Source organism: Ammospiza nelsoni, chromosome 4 (assembly GCF_027579445.1).
Source record: "Ammospiza nelsoni isolate bAmmNel1 chromosome 4, bAmmNel1.pri, whole genome shotgun sequence".
NCBI classification, from domain to species: Eukaryota; Metazoa; Chordata; class Aves; order Passeriformes; family Passerellidae; genus Ammospiza; species Ammospiza nelsoni.
In genome coordinates, this window is record NC_080636.1 from 26,211,020 (window position 1) to 26,224,612 (window position 13,593).

Below are 13,593 nucleotides of genomic sequence, written 5' to 3' on the forward strand. Positions count from 1 at the left end.
ATAAAAGAATTCATAGGATAAGACTGAGACTGGACATCAAAAAAGAAGAATAAAAGGTGAACATTTTGTGAAAGTGCACAGTCAGAACTGAGGAGAAAAACTTGTTTCTGGATTTTAAGATTGCCACAGTCACAACTAGAAGATACTTCATGGAAGACCTTTATATTATGTCAACATTAAAAGTGAAGAAAAATAATAATAATTTTTCTGTTTCAGCTTCAGCTTCTCTGGTATTTTTTGGAATGAAAGTACTTAAATTGGAGTAGGAAGACCCCAAGAACTTTCTGTGAAAAGAAGGGATTGAGTAACATGCTTATGAAAGGATTTCTTTTAGACTGGTTTCCTAAAGAAACAAGGCTTATATAATCACACTCTGTGTCTATTTTATGATAACAGGTCTTTTCTACTCTAATAACTATTAAATAGCCTGTCCTATCAGCACTACACTTGCCAACACTAGCTTTCTGCATAAGGTCAACTATTTAAATTTATTTAAAATAATTAATTTTAAATTAATTTTTAAAAGACATTAATAATTCTTGCATTAAAGGAAGGTGGCAATCTGAACCTATACCTTGCCAGGAATAAGAGAATTACATGTGAAAAATACCTTCAAATTTTGAAATCATCATAACAACATTGCTTTCTGAGTGTCTTTGGAAAACCATGTTCTGGGGCTCCAGCCATTCCTTAGTTTCCTCTTCTCTCATAGAGTCCATAATAAGATAGCAATCAAGTAGCCTTGAGAACTCATGTTCTCATAAATTTTCCCTTAGTCACACTAAATCTTTAGTTTACTCATGAAAACATTCTTTCTCTGATTCCCAACTTCTGATAAAGAAAAGGATTTTAATGAGAAAATTCCTCCTCAAATGACACCAGTTCCTGTAACAGTAGATTCTCATTGCTCCAATGTATTTCAAGTGGCAGCTAATTATATCAGATAACTAAATACTGTGCTAAATATCACCCCCACTTCTTCACTTTTTAAAATAATTTTAAGTACTAAAATAAGTCTGCTTACAAATGCCTGTGTGAAAGCACACACCAAGCAGCCTTAGCAAGAGTTATTTGAAGGGTAAAAAAAGTAATTTGTCAGACAGCTTTAGCTAAAGGCACTGTGAAACATAGCAGTCAATGGTAGGTTTAGTGAGAAGAGTAAAATGAGGCATATCCTTACCTTCACTGCAGTTTTCTTCATCACTTCCATCTTTACAATCATTATCTCCATCACACTGGAATGCACTAGGAATGCACTGCCCATTTCTGCACTCCACCAGACCCTGACTGTGACATGCTAGAGAGACAAAAAATATTAAAAAGACAATATTCTGAGCTCAGTGACAAAAATACTATAAAGACAATCAATGAGCTCAGTGAAGCTCTGCACTATATCTGAACATCACACTGAAGTTATTTTAGGAGGAGCTGATAACAGTGCTTAGCACTGGAGATTAGGAGGCATTTCTCATTATGTGTCAGCTAATTTTCCAATAGCTGCACTGATCTTTACCTGCAGAGACTGACACTATAAATGTCAGGCATTAGCAACAGCCTGAGATGAAATCTTAGCTTCCCCAAGGAAAAAAATGTACACAATTTTTACTCATATAGTGGGAACATTACAATTAACAAAAAGCTAATTCTGTAATTAACAAGAAGCTCTAACACAAAGCAATGCTTTACTTCTTAACAAAGGCAAGAAATATTTAGTTTGCTGTTGCTGTCTACTGAAAACAGACATTTCTCAAGTGTGAACTTCTGAAATAAAATAAGTTTATAGTTTTGCCTTCTTTTTTTTTTAGTTTTTTTTTTTTTTTAGTTTTCAAAGAAAGAAAAAATAATTTAGAGATTAAGGGAACTTACAGCAATTGATCTCATCTGATTTGTCTATACAGTCATGGTCACCATCGCATACCCAATCAGCTGTTATACATCTCCCCTCTCCACACTGGTGATGTGTCACTGGATTGCAATCTACATAAAATGCAAATTTGAAGAAAGAAAAAGGATGCTAAGTTACTATTTGTATATTTTATATTACTGATCCATTGTTCTATGCTTATTAGCTAATCTTATTAATGACGCTTTTTGCATTAATAAATTATATTAAGAAATTTTTTCTATCTGCAGACTTTTATTATTAATTGTATTGCCTGTATAGTGATGCGCTCATTCTTTCTCCCAGCTGCACAGCTGTGACTATTTGTAAATAAACAAGTTTCTAAGATTTGTTAAGCCCATTAGAAGATCTGGCACACCTTCTCAGGGAATGGTTTCAGTTAACCAACATTTTCAGTAACCATCAGAGAAAATAATTTCCTTCATTTATCTTTTTATTAAGACATTCAAAAAATATTTCTCAAGTTCAGAAACTATATTTTTTGCATGTACTTGGAATTTTCCATAAGAATTATCTACAAAGAAATCATTCTAATTGTCATCTTACTCTTTCTACCTAAATGCACAAAGAGCCTTATGCTGAGCACACTGACTTTACACCAAAACAGAGAGAACAGACACAGTCCACTCCTCCAAATCTGCTATGAAAACCAAGTATAGCATGTACAAAAACTTATATTTTAAAAATTGTATAGAAAAAACCTATGTCAAGGTAGGAAAGATAGGAGAGAGATCAACATTTAGAAAAACTTAATCATGTTTAAACTAAGATTATTTATGAAAAGGAACCCACTAAATAACCAAAACTGACAAGAAAATACGGAAAAGTCTTAGAGTGTGCTGAATTTCAAGAAATTTTTAAAAATCTCAGAAAAAAATGTGCCTTGATTTTCAGTTTTTATATTCTTTGTGCTCTTCCTTAGAAAAGCATATGGAAAAAAGGGAGAAATAATATTTTAACTGTTAAAAATTATTTTAGAAAACTTAATTGTTCTCAGGTGTAGTAACAGAACCAAAAGTTAGTAAAAATCAGGCTGTCTACATTTCCCAATATCTACATGCTAAGATTATTCTTTTTTAATTTCAAAACTTCATTGATTCTCCTGTGGAAGTTAAGTATAGGTAGATACATATGGTAGGTAGGTAAGTGTCATGAAAACATGGAAAGTTGATTGACAAGACAATTTGAAAGAAACAGAATTTGATAATCAAAACATACAACTTCACTATCAATCTTATGTAAAAACACCAGCTATAAAACAGTTGGCACCAGCAGTGCCCTCATGTAGTCTGCTTTACTCCCAATTAAATCCAGTCAAACTAGCAACAAAGCATCTTTTGGAATTAGTTTAAAGCAAGTTGAAAACAGCAGTATTTCTTATAAATACCAAACCCTTCAATATTTGGATTGATCCAGAACTCTCCTTTAAACTGTTTCAAATTTCATATATAATCTGTGAGCTGTTTTCACTGTGTTCAAATGCAGTAAGAACAGGGTATATTACTCCTTCAGTAGTTTAAGGAAAATGTTTACTGGGTTAGGCAGTCCTGATATTTTAAAGACTTTAGAAAAGCACATAACTTTCATTTACCACAATTTTGCTCATCACTAAGGTCTCCACAGTCATCATATCCATCACAAACAAAGGTGTAATTGAGGCATTTTCCCGTGTCACAACGAAACACATCATTGCTGCAATCTACAAAACAAAGCATGTAAAATGTGAAGGTTGCATTGGAACATTCATATGAACTATGACTACACCAGATTAGCTAAAGAGACCTTAAAAATTACAGCTCTGTATTAATACTGGTGTTTACCAGTTTATGAGAAACTAATCTGAAAGAATATGAAAAATCAAAAGCCATTTTTAGAAATTTTTACTCTCTCCCTGCCAATGTTTTTTTGACAAATACCATAAGGAGAGAGTGCTCTGGCTGCACATACGGACCTAAATGTTTAATTAATTTATAGACATAAAAGTTCTCAAGAAATGTTGTAGGCATCACCATTTCAGATTACTAGGAAAATTCTGACTACCTGATGTGGCTGTTAAGTGGAGATTAAGATTCTAACAGCAAAATCAAGATCCCTAGACCCTACTTTTGAACCTGCCTTTGGTGTTACAATGGTTTCAAATGAGCTTTATGCTTAACACACTTTGGAGCTCAGGAGATCTAGCCTGGTGCCTTCTCATCACGGAACTCCTCTTACTGTCAGCACTGGGTGGGTTCATCATTTTTTCTCCATGACTGGATGCATCAGCAAAACCTGCCAGATATTCTCTGAGAATAACCATAACACTTGAATAATATCAGGTGCAATAAAAATATGGAACCTTTGTTGTAGTTGAAAAGGTTGAAGAGAAATTATGGTTTGTGGTATCTGGTCCCATAAGTAATAACTTTTGATTTCAAGCATACAGCTAGGAAGGGAGAAGACAGTTTCACTGTCTTCTTCTAGACCTTTCCTTGATCTCTAGCTTTCCAGGGAGAATGCCAAGACACAGAACAACTGGGTGGACAACACTGCCTTCCTGTTGGAGCTAAGCCACTGGAACGAAGGAAGTCCTTTGTGCCCCTTTTTACTGGCATATGTGGGCATTTTAAATTAATTATTCCCCAGAAAACAGAGAGAGAGCCCAAAAAGCAGGGACTGGAACCAAAGTGCCTCCTTTCTTCTGAGATGATCAACCACAAAACAACAGAATCAGGCTACCACTTCCCCCTCTCCTCTTGTGACTCCTGTGTTCATGACTGCACACTGGTTCCCCTTTCAAAGCAGGGTATCCTTCTAAGGATATTACACAGAAAGGTGCAGAACTCTTCCAGAAGGTGCAGTGGGGTTTCTACCCCTTCATATCAATGTCAACCAAGTGTTTCACTTGCTAGGTGAAAAACAACTCTGGAACTTGAACATGAGTCACTTCCTCTCCTTCCCCCACAGAAGTATTAGTGCTTTCCTCAAGTTTCACATTATCTTAGAAGGTTCAAAAAGAATTTATAGCTTAATAAGAAGGAAATGCTTCAGGATCTGAAGTAAAATAATATGGCTGAGCCATGAGCTACATACTCAATGGTTAATTCAACTTCAAAAAGAACCATTATTCATAAAACAGGGAATAACAAAAACCCCACAGTAAAAGAAAATAAATTTTAAGTTCTTGCTTCCTGTAAGCAGACCAAAACCCCACTGAGAGTAAATTCTAAACATCACTTGTTTTGAATATGCAACAGCATGAAGCACTCTGGCAACCTTTAATCTTACTGGTCAGTTTGTAACTGACAGTTTCTGTGCTTCTTCCACTGCTCCTCCTGCAAATGAAACAAAACTGCCTTTTTCTATGTTATTTCCTCTGGATAAATTTACTGTTTAATTTCCATTCATATCCCCATTCCTGTTTCCATCCATACCTCTGAAGCTGCTGCAGTGTCCTTCAGGGTAGACAACCCAGAGGCCCACACAGACAGGGTAAACAAAAAGAATACAGACTTCCTTGCAGGGAAAGAAGATTCACTTGATGAAAGTCTAACAGCCTTAATATACATTTTCTTCAAGATATTGGCAATAATGTATTGTAAAGGTAATTCGTTACTCTGTTAAGTAAGATGGGAACTTGGCAGCTGCCACTTGTAAAAGGCTCAAATTTTATAAATGATGGGGATATCCCCATTTTCACAAAAATTAAATACAATTTTACTTGTACTCCAATTTTACTGTGCTTCACTAAACACAAATGAAGCCTGGGGAATCTTCTGCATTCAACAATTTGGCCCTGAGATAAGCTCAACTGGTTAAACCATGGTGGAAAAGCCAACGTGGCAGGTTTGATCCCTGTATGACCCAGATCCAAAAGGACCTGCTGCACATGGGTCTGGGCAAACTCCTACAACATCTCTAAACTGGAGAGAGATGGATTTCATGGGTGGACTATTTGGTGGATAAGGAATTGGTTGGATGGTCATGTCCCAAGGGTCAATAGCTCAGAATCCCAAAGAACATCAGTGACCAGTGGTGTCCCTTGGGGCTCTGTACCGGGACCAGTGTTATCTAATGTCTTCATTAATAACACAGATGAAGGGATGAAGCACAGCCTCAGCAAAGCTGCAGGAGGGAGGAGAGATGGTGTGGATGTCAAGCTGAGTGATGTGGTTATCACACCTGAAGGACAGGATGCCATACAGAGGGACCTGGACAAGCTCAAGAAGCGGGCACATGGGACTTCTGCGGTCTAGCAAGATCAAGTACAAGGTGCTGCACCTGGGTCAGGTGTCAACAACCCAGGTATCAACATAGGTTGGGGGATGAACAGATGGAAAGCAGCCCTGACAGAAAACTTGGGGGAACTGGTAGATGGGCAGCTGCACATGAGTCAGCAATGTGCACTTGCAGCCCAGAAAGCCAGTTGTATCCTGGGCTGCATCAGAAGCAGCGTGGCCAGAAGGCTGAGGAAGTGATTCTGTTCCTCTGCTCTGCTCTTGTGAAAGCCCACCTGGAGTGCTGCATCCAGCCCTAAGTGCCACAGCACAGGAAACACATGGACCTGTTGGAAGAGGTCCAGAAGAGGCTACAAAATCACCATAGGGATGGAACAGCTCTCCTTTGAAGAAAGGCTGAGTGAGGGCTGGGGTTGTTTCTCCTGCAGAAATAGCGGCCTTTCAGCACTTTAGGGGAGCTTATAGGAAAGATGGGGACAGACTTTTTAGCTGGGCCTCTTGTTATAGGACAAGGAATAATAGTTTTAGAAGAGGGTATTTTTAGACTAGACATAAGGAATAAATGTTTTACAATGAGGATGGTGAAACACTGGAACAGGTTACCCAGACAAATGGCAGACACCCCATTCCTGGAAATATTCAAGGTCAGCTTGGATGGGACTCTGAGCAGCCTATTCTATAATTTAGTGAGGTGACTAAAGACTTTGAGAAGGGCAAGGACTGCAAGAAACACAGCATCTTTTATCAGGCAAGCTTTCAGGCAAACAGGTCTTCCTTCAGGTTGGCTCTTCCTGCTGTGTAATTCAGGAAAGTCTTATTTGACCTCCACACCCTCTCCTCGACTCCTACCAAGCATCCTAATGAAGGATGCCCTCTGCATATAGACCCTGTATCATTAAACACACAGGTGTCCTTTCAAAGGTAATACTAGCTCCTGAAATTTATGCTTGGTTTTTCAAGACATGTAATATGTCTTTTCCAAGACATTCTTTTACTACTAATTTCTTCTTTTCCCATTTCCAATAGAACTTGAGAGCCATATTTTCATAGGCATTTTTGAATCTTTTAGCTTACTTTAAATCTAAAGCTAATGCTGACATGAAAAATCGGAAAATAAAAACACACAATACTTTTTACATAATAGACATTATCTCACCCTCCAAGAAATGAATTATAGGCTATTAAAGGAAAAGCAAGCTCTAGCCTTATTCATATTGATACCAGGAGGAAATTGCTCTCCTCATTTATTCCTTGGAGTATCCCAGATAAAATCTAACAACAACTTCCTTAAAAGCAGCTCTGTGAGTCTTGGAATGTCCAGGCTCTTAAATCACTAATAAGAACTAATCTTTTGAGTTGAGTCTAAACTGCACAGCCTGACATTTTTCAAAGTCTGAATGAGAAATCCTGTTTTGTGGTATCATGTCCTGTATAGTCCCCATTTAGTAATTTTTCCACATCTTCCTCTGTTCTTTTTCCTCTTGCCTTCTCATTGTTTTCTTAAGGTACGTTTGCTCCACTTCTCTAAAGGTGTTTGTAGTTCAAGGTGTTTTGTTAACAAAGAAAAACACATAGGAACTCTAAAGACAAGCTCTACCACAGACAAATACATGAAAATTAAGCTATCACATATGTACATTCTGCTGCAGCACATACTGGGATTAATTTAAATAAATCGCATCCAGGGTTGAGACCAAGAGAACTTTCTAAACAGATGGTCCAGCATCTAGTCTAAAATCAATGTCAAGGCCCAGTATAAAGCTACAACTAACAGTTTGCAGCTGATTATCAGAAGTGCTCCTTTCTGATGTACACTATTGATCCATTAAAAAAAAAATCCCCCCCCCCCCAAAAAAAAAAACCCAAACCAAAAAAAAACACAAAAAAAACCCCAAAAAACCTTCTTATTTCCACAAAACTCCCTCACTCCCTCAAGGTATAAAATTTGATAGATCAAAAGCACATGCTGTGGCCTTAGTGAGCAAAGCTAAACATAGTCCAAATGTCAATATATGCAAACACTATGCAAAGTTCCTGTTCTGTGCCAACAGCCTGCTTCAGCTTCCAGGTTTCCCTGAATGGATTCAGTACTTCAGCAGAACACTGCAAGGTTTAAGAAACTTACTACAATGGACCTCATCACTCCAATCATCACAGTCGTTGTAGCCATTGCACTGCAGTTTCCCTGGGATGCAAATCCCACTGGCACACATGAAACTCTCCTCTCCTCCACACAGTGCTGTAAGAGAGCAGAAAAGACAGAATGTGGAGAAAAAGCATTAGCATCAACACTACAAAGTTAGTGATACTACAGTCTTACAAATGTTAAACTGATACTCAATCCCCCACAGGGATTGAAACGTATTTCCAATTTGGAAAACATTAGGATAGCTCTCAGAGGAGCATCACTGAATGCAAGAAGTCAAGAGGAAAACCTAAAAGAAAAAACAATCTCAATTTTTGAGACAGCATAAAGCCATTTAAAATTTCTATCAATGAATGACCCATTTTAAAAGACCTCAACAAGCAGTCATGAAAGGACTACTACACCTGTTAAATCTGCCCTGGGATGAAGGAAGGAGCCTTATATGCTCATGTGGAATATGCCCAAAACATATAATAATTTCTGCTTAAGACTGGCTTTACTGTACAGCCCTCTGGTACTCCTCTCATTTGCCAAACTAATAGTTATACAGCGGATGCCTCAAGGTACCACTTAGCACTGGGCATGCTTCTTCAGTGCTTTTCAAAAATGACAAATAGCTCCAGCTTGCACTGGCTGCACATTAAACTATTTACCTAGATTTTTAGCTTTATTTGTGGTCCTAGAATAGCAGTCTTTTCTATCACACTATGGCAATGTCTCTACACACAAACATACACACTCTCGGCACCTTCACTGTTAGCTTTAAATTTTGTCAGCAGGAGATTTTTTTTTTCCAACATATTTACCTTCTTTTCTAAGCCTCACTATTATTTTATTATCCCAAAGATACGGGGCAAACTTAGACTTAGTCAACTGAAACACACTCTCTTTGTGGAAAATTCATTTGTAATAAAAACTTTTGAATAATTTCAAAATATTTTCCATTATATTTCTAGGTGTACTGTTCACTTGGACAGCAAATAATTTTGATTTTGCAATACAAACATCATTTTCTAGTTGGATAATGAGAACATGGTTATTGCAGTGAAAGCTGCTTATGCAATGTATTTTAAAGGAGGTAAACTCCTAATGCTAACTTTAATGAACAGTGCCCAAAATACTAATTAGGTACCCTAATACGGATTTAAACCAAAGATTTTCAACTGGTTTGTGCCATTTAATGTTTGTGACTCTTCATCAGTGACAAGGTAGTGCAAAATCACAAGGATCATCATTTTGCACACCCTAATGATGTGTTCCTCGGTAAGCTCCCTCACACTGTGTGCTTGGACACATTTCCTAACCTCTCTCTGAACAGTAACAGCCTCATCAGTATTCTACCAGTTTTGGAAAAGTATTATGAACTGCAAAATACAATAGGCTTAAGAAAAACATGAGATCAGATAACAGTCACTGTCTCATTTTATAGCATGAAAAATGAGGCAATGAGATAATAAAGTGAACATTATGAGGACTAATGAGTAATAACATCTAAGACACAAAAATCAGCATGTGATTTTTTTTGGACGGTAGAGACTGATGTCATTTTCAAAGACCAGTTCTTGTTGCCTTTACTTGTAGATGCAAATGTCTCAATTGCAAATAAACTCCAGCTATACAAATGAAGAGTCCAGTTAACTGGAAGTGTTCAAAGAACAGTAGAGAAAATTTTTATTCAATTGCCTTGTTCAGCATGGTCATTGCAACAGTGACAGGGCAAGAATCTCACTTCACAGGATAATGTCACACTTCATTATGAGCTAATCTTTTTATCTCTCCAGTTCCCTGCCCTATACACTGCACCTCCCGATTTCTGCAGTCACTAAGCTCTACAGGGCCCCTGAGAAACAACAGACCTCCTTGGTATGGAAGTTCCCTGGACACCAGTTTTTCCCACAAATGATGATGTCAGGTAAAAGTACAATATGACAGTATAATCAAAATTTTGTAATTCATTTTACAAGAAAGGCTCTTAGAGGTTGGAGAGACAACTTTAACTGACGGGTAATCTTACGTTCTTATAACTTGGCTTTTACACAATTTCCTTCATGTTTAAAAAGGAAAAGAGCATAAATAGCTCAAAAAGAACCATCTTGATTTGCTTTGATGGAGATCTCCATCAAAGATCTTCACTGGTACTAAGACTGCAAGAGTAATGGACTCCTATCTTTTGTGTGAATATGCCAGTCGGCCTGAGAGAATGGAAGTTAACAGCAGGAATATCAGATAACTTTTCTTACAGATCAAAAGAGAAAATGTTCCAGGGTCCCAAATTCATTTCTGGGCTATGAAAAAGTGTGTTGAAGCACTTATAAGTCATCCTGACTCTGCCTCCTTAATACATCTCTGTTTTGTTCTGGTCCTATCCCAAACCACTTCTCCATTTCTGCACACCTAAAGTGAGCATTTTGCTGTTCATCTTGTATGTTATACAAAAAACAAGAGGAAGAGTGAAATTAGTTTTCTTTATCTCTCAGTTTTAGCTTCCAGCTGCAATCAGATGGAATCTTTAGAAATTTTAATCTTATCTCTCGCAGTCTTCTAATAGGTAATGACTGGATATGTTTGGTCCAGGTTCAGGGCAAGGAGAGTACAGACATTGTGGACAGTACCTCCAATTAATGGAATTTCTGCTTTCTACCAAGCTTGTGCAAGAAGTTTTCAGCAGGCTGAAAACCGTTCCATCACAACTCCAAAGATCAGATTTTAATGGAAATTATAAAAGCCTTATCTAATGCTGTAAAGCAAACACTTTTCTTGAATGCTAAATTTTGATCTGGAACCTAGTGGATTTAGGTATGCAACCATTTATAAGACTTTACCGAACACAGGCTACACACTCAGAAACCCTGGTACTATAAGAAACAAAGTAGCAGCAGAAGAAATAATGTCTGAAATAGATGTCTGAAATAGGAAAAACACAGACCATTCCACTCAAAATTATTACAAATGGCAAAGGTGTTATTCTAAAGAAATATGATGGGAAATGTTAATTACTGATACCTCTGTAAATAATTTACACATTTAATAATAAAATCACACAAATATACACACACAAACTCCTGAAGAAGAATGTTATATAACATAAGCCCAAATAAAATGGAAGCAATCCTTGCTAATAGAGAAACTTGCTTGTTTTAGTCCTTACCCAGAAAGTTTTACAATCTAGATTAGCTTCCAAAATCCTGGACCAAACACCAGTGGCAGTAAAAAGTATTTAATTTCACCTGTGTCTGGTGTACTATCAAAAGTGCCTTTGAGGAGGCAAGACCATTTATTTGCTGTACTTTCCAACTAGATTACTGGAATGTCATCTATAGAAGATTATGTGGAAAGGTCCTTGGAAAGCTGTGGAGAGCACAGACTGAAATAAAGATTATTTTACCAGATTGACATCTGGTTGCATTTCAAGGTACAGCAATAGATAAAGCATTCTACACAACTGTGAAAATGACCATGGAAAGTGCTGCCAATTTTTTTTTCAAAGCAAAGAGACCACATTTACTACCTAATGCTATGCAAGAAGTAAGAGGTATTAAAACAAGCAAAGGCAGTGCTCTTCATGCAATACACTGACAAGCTGTAACATTCTGGAACACAATACTATGGATGCTAAAACGTACACAGACCCATGTAACAAAGGGACACATTAATTGAATAAAAATCTATGGCAGGTCACAAATTACAGAAGAATCCTTGAATCTCATGGATTCTTGAATGGAAAATGCAGGAGAATTTGGAAAAGTACTGCCACATAGTCTTGGCCTGTTCTCCTTTTCTGGGCATTTGATTTCCTCAGCTTTTGGAGTCAGAATTATAAAACAGATGCACTTTTTCTTTACCCAGTATAGTCATAACAGCACAATGGAACACAGAGGAATCCCTGTATTCTCTCACTTTTAGATTTTCATCACCTGCTTCCTCTACCATGTATGTATCCAGCAGTACAGTGTATGCATCTTGTTGCTGTCAATTCTAGAAAGTTTTGATCACACTATGATCACAATCATGGAATTAGAAAAGCTGGCAACTCCTTACCCCCAGGTAATTGTTCATTTCTCTATTTCCTTAGGATGCAAAATCCTGTGGGAGAAAAAAGACAAAAGACCTTTTTCTTTCCCTCAAGTGATGTGGCCTAAAAAGGCCACATAATAAACTCCAAGCTGGAAAAGAAACAGGCAAAAAACAGGAATACAGGCAGAACAGGAGAATAAAAACCAGAGGAAACAACAAAATATAATGCAGGATCTACAGAATTAAAGTGATTTGGTGGGGGAAATAGTTTAAGCAACCGTGTGTGTTTCTTCACATGAAACAATAAGACAATCCTGAAAAACATTTTGTTTTCCTCAAAAAATTATTCCACTATTGCTGGTTTTGCAGCTGTTCAGCATCAATGTTAGACATACACAAATCATAGTTTCACTGCATTAAGTAATTGCAAGGGCACAGGGAAAGATAGTGTATCTGCCTGATTTTAAAAGCTTTTTCTCAGAAAAATTATCTACTGGATGTATATAATTATATTGCCTATTGAAAAATAAATACTTGTTGCAATAAGGGATTTGAACTCTCTACACAAATTATTCCTCAAAGATAATTCTATTAATCAATGCCAGTTTGAATGAAGCTAGGGGTGACCTAATTGCAGCCTTCCAATACCTGCAGGGACCCTACAAGAAAGATGGAGAGGAACTTTTTATAAGAACAAGTAATAATAGGACAAGGGGAAAGGCTTCAAACTGCAAGAGAGTAGATTTAGATAAGATATTAGGAAGAAAATCTTTACTGTGAGGGTGGTGAGACACTGGACAGGTTGTGCAGAGAAGTTGTGGATGCCCCATCCCTGGAAGTGTTCAAGGCCAGGCTGGATGGGGCTCTGAGCATCCTGGTCTAGTGGAAGGTGTGACTTACTATGGTAGAGGGTTGGAATAAGATGATTTTAGGGTCCCTTCCAACTCAAGATCTCATGACAATGAAGTGCAGTTCAGGCCACAATGAAGTGCAGTTCAGGCACATCACTTCTTTAACAGAGACAGACATTATTCATAGTGTCTCTTTAGCAAAAATACAGAAGTGAACAATGTCTCATAACTCTATACTGTAATTTACATAGTTTTGTGGTATAAACAGTAGAAGCAACATATTCACTGCTGCTTTTGAAAGCATTTTACAATTCAAATTAACAGAAAAATAACTTCAGGGCTCTTTTGTGAGCTCCATGTCAATCTAAGTCAGATTTTTGTGTTGCTTTACTTCTCATTCAAGCTACTGGTTTTTCTTCTGATATAGTATTAACACCAACCGTTATGTTGGCTGGTCAAAGC

The 13,593-nt window shown here is 37.2% G+C and overlaps 1 protein-coding gene across 2 annotated transcripts in view; it reads right to left on the reverse strand.

The window, feature by feature from the left end:
* The window catches only part of CORIN (corin, serine peptidase), a 118,355-nt gene that overhangs the window by 41,520 nt on the left and 63,242 nt on the right, over nt 1-13,593 (reverse strand). For both annotated transcript variants that reach the window (XM_059470028.1, XM_059470027.1), the window contains exons 6-9: nt 8,246-8,359; nt 3,495-3,602; nt 1,867-1,977; nt 1,181-1,297 (exon numbers count right to left, since the gene is read on the reverse strand). In XM_059470028.1, the coding sequence (XP_059326011.1) occupies nt 1,181-1,297; nt 1,867-1,977; nt 3,495-3,602; nt 8,246-8,359 (450 nt within the window). The remainder of the gene's footprint in view (nt 1-1,180; nt 1,298-1,866; nt 1,978-3,494; nt 3,603-8,245; nt 8,360-13,593) is intronic.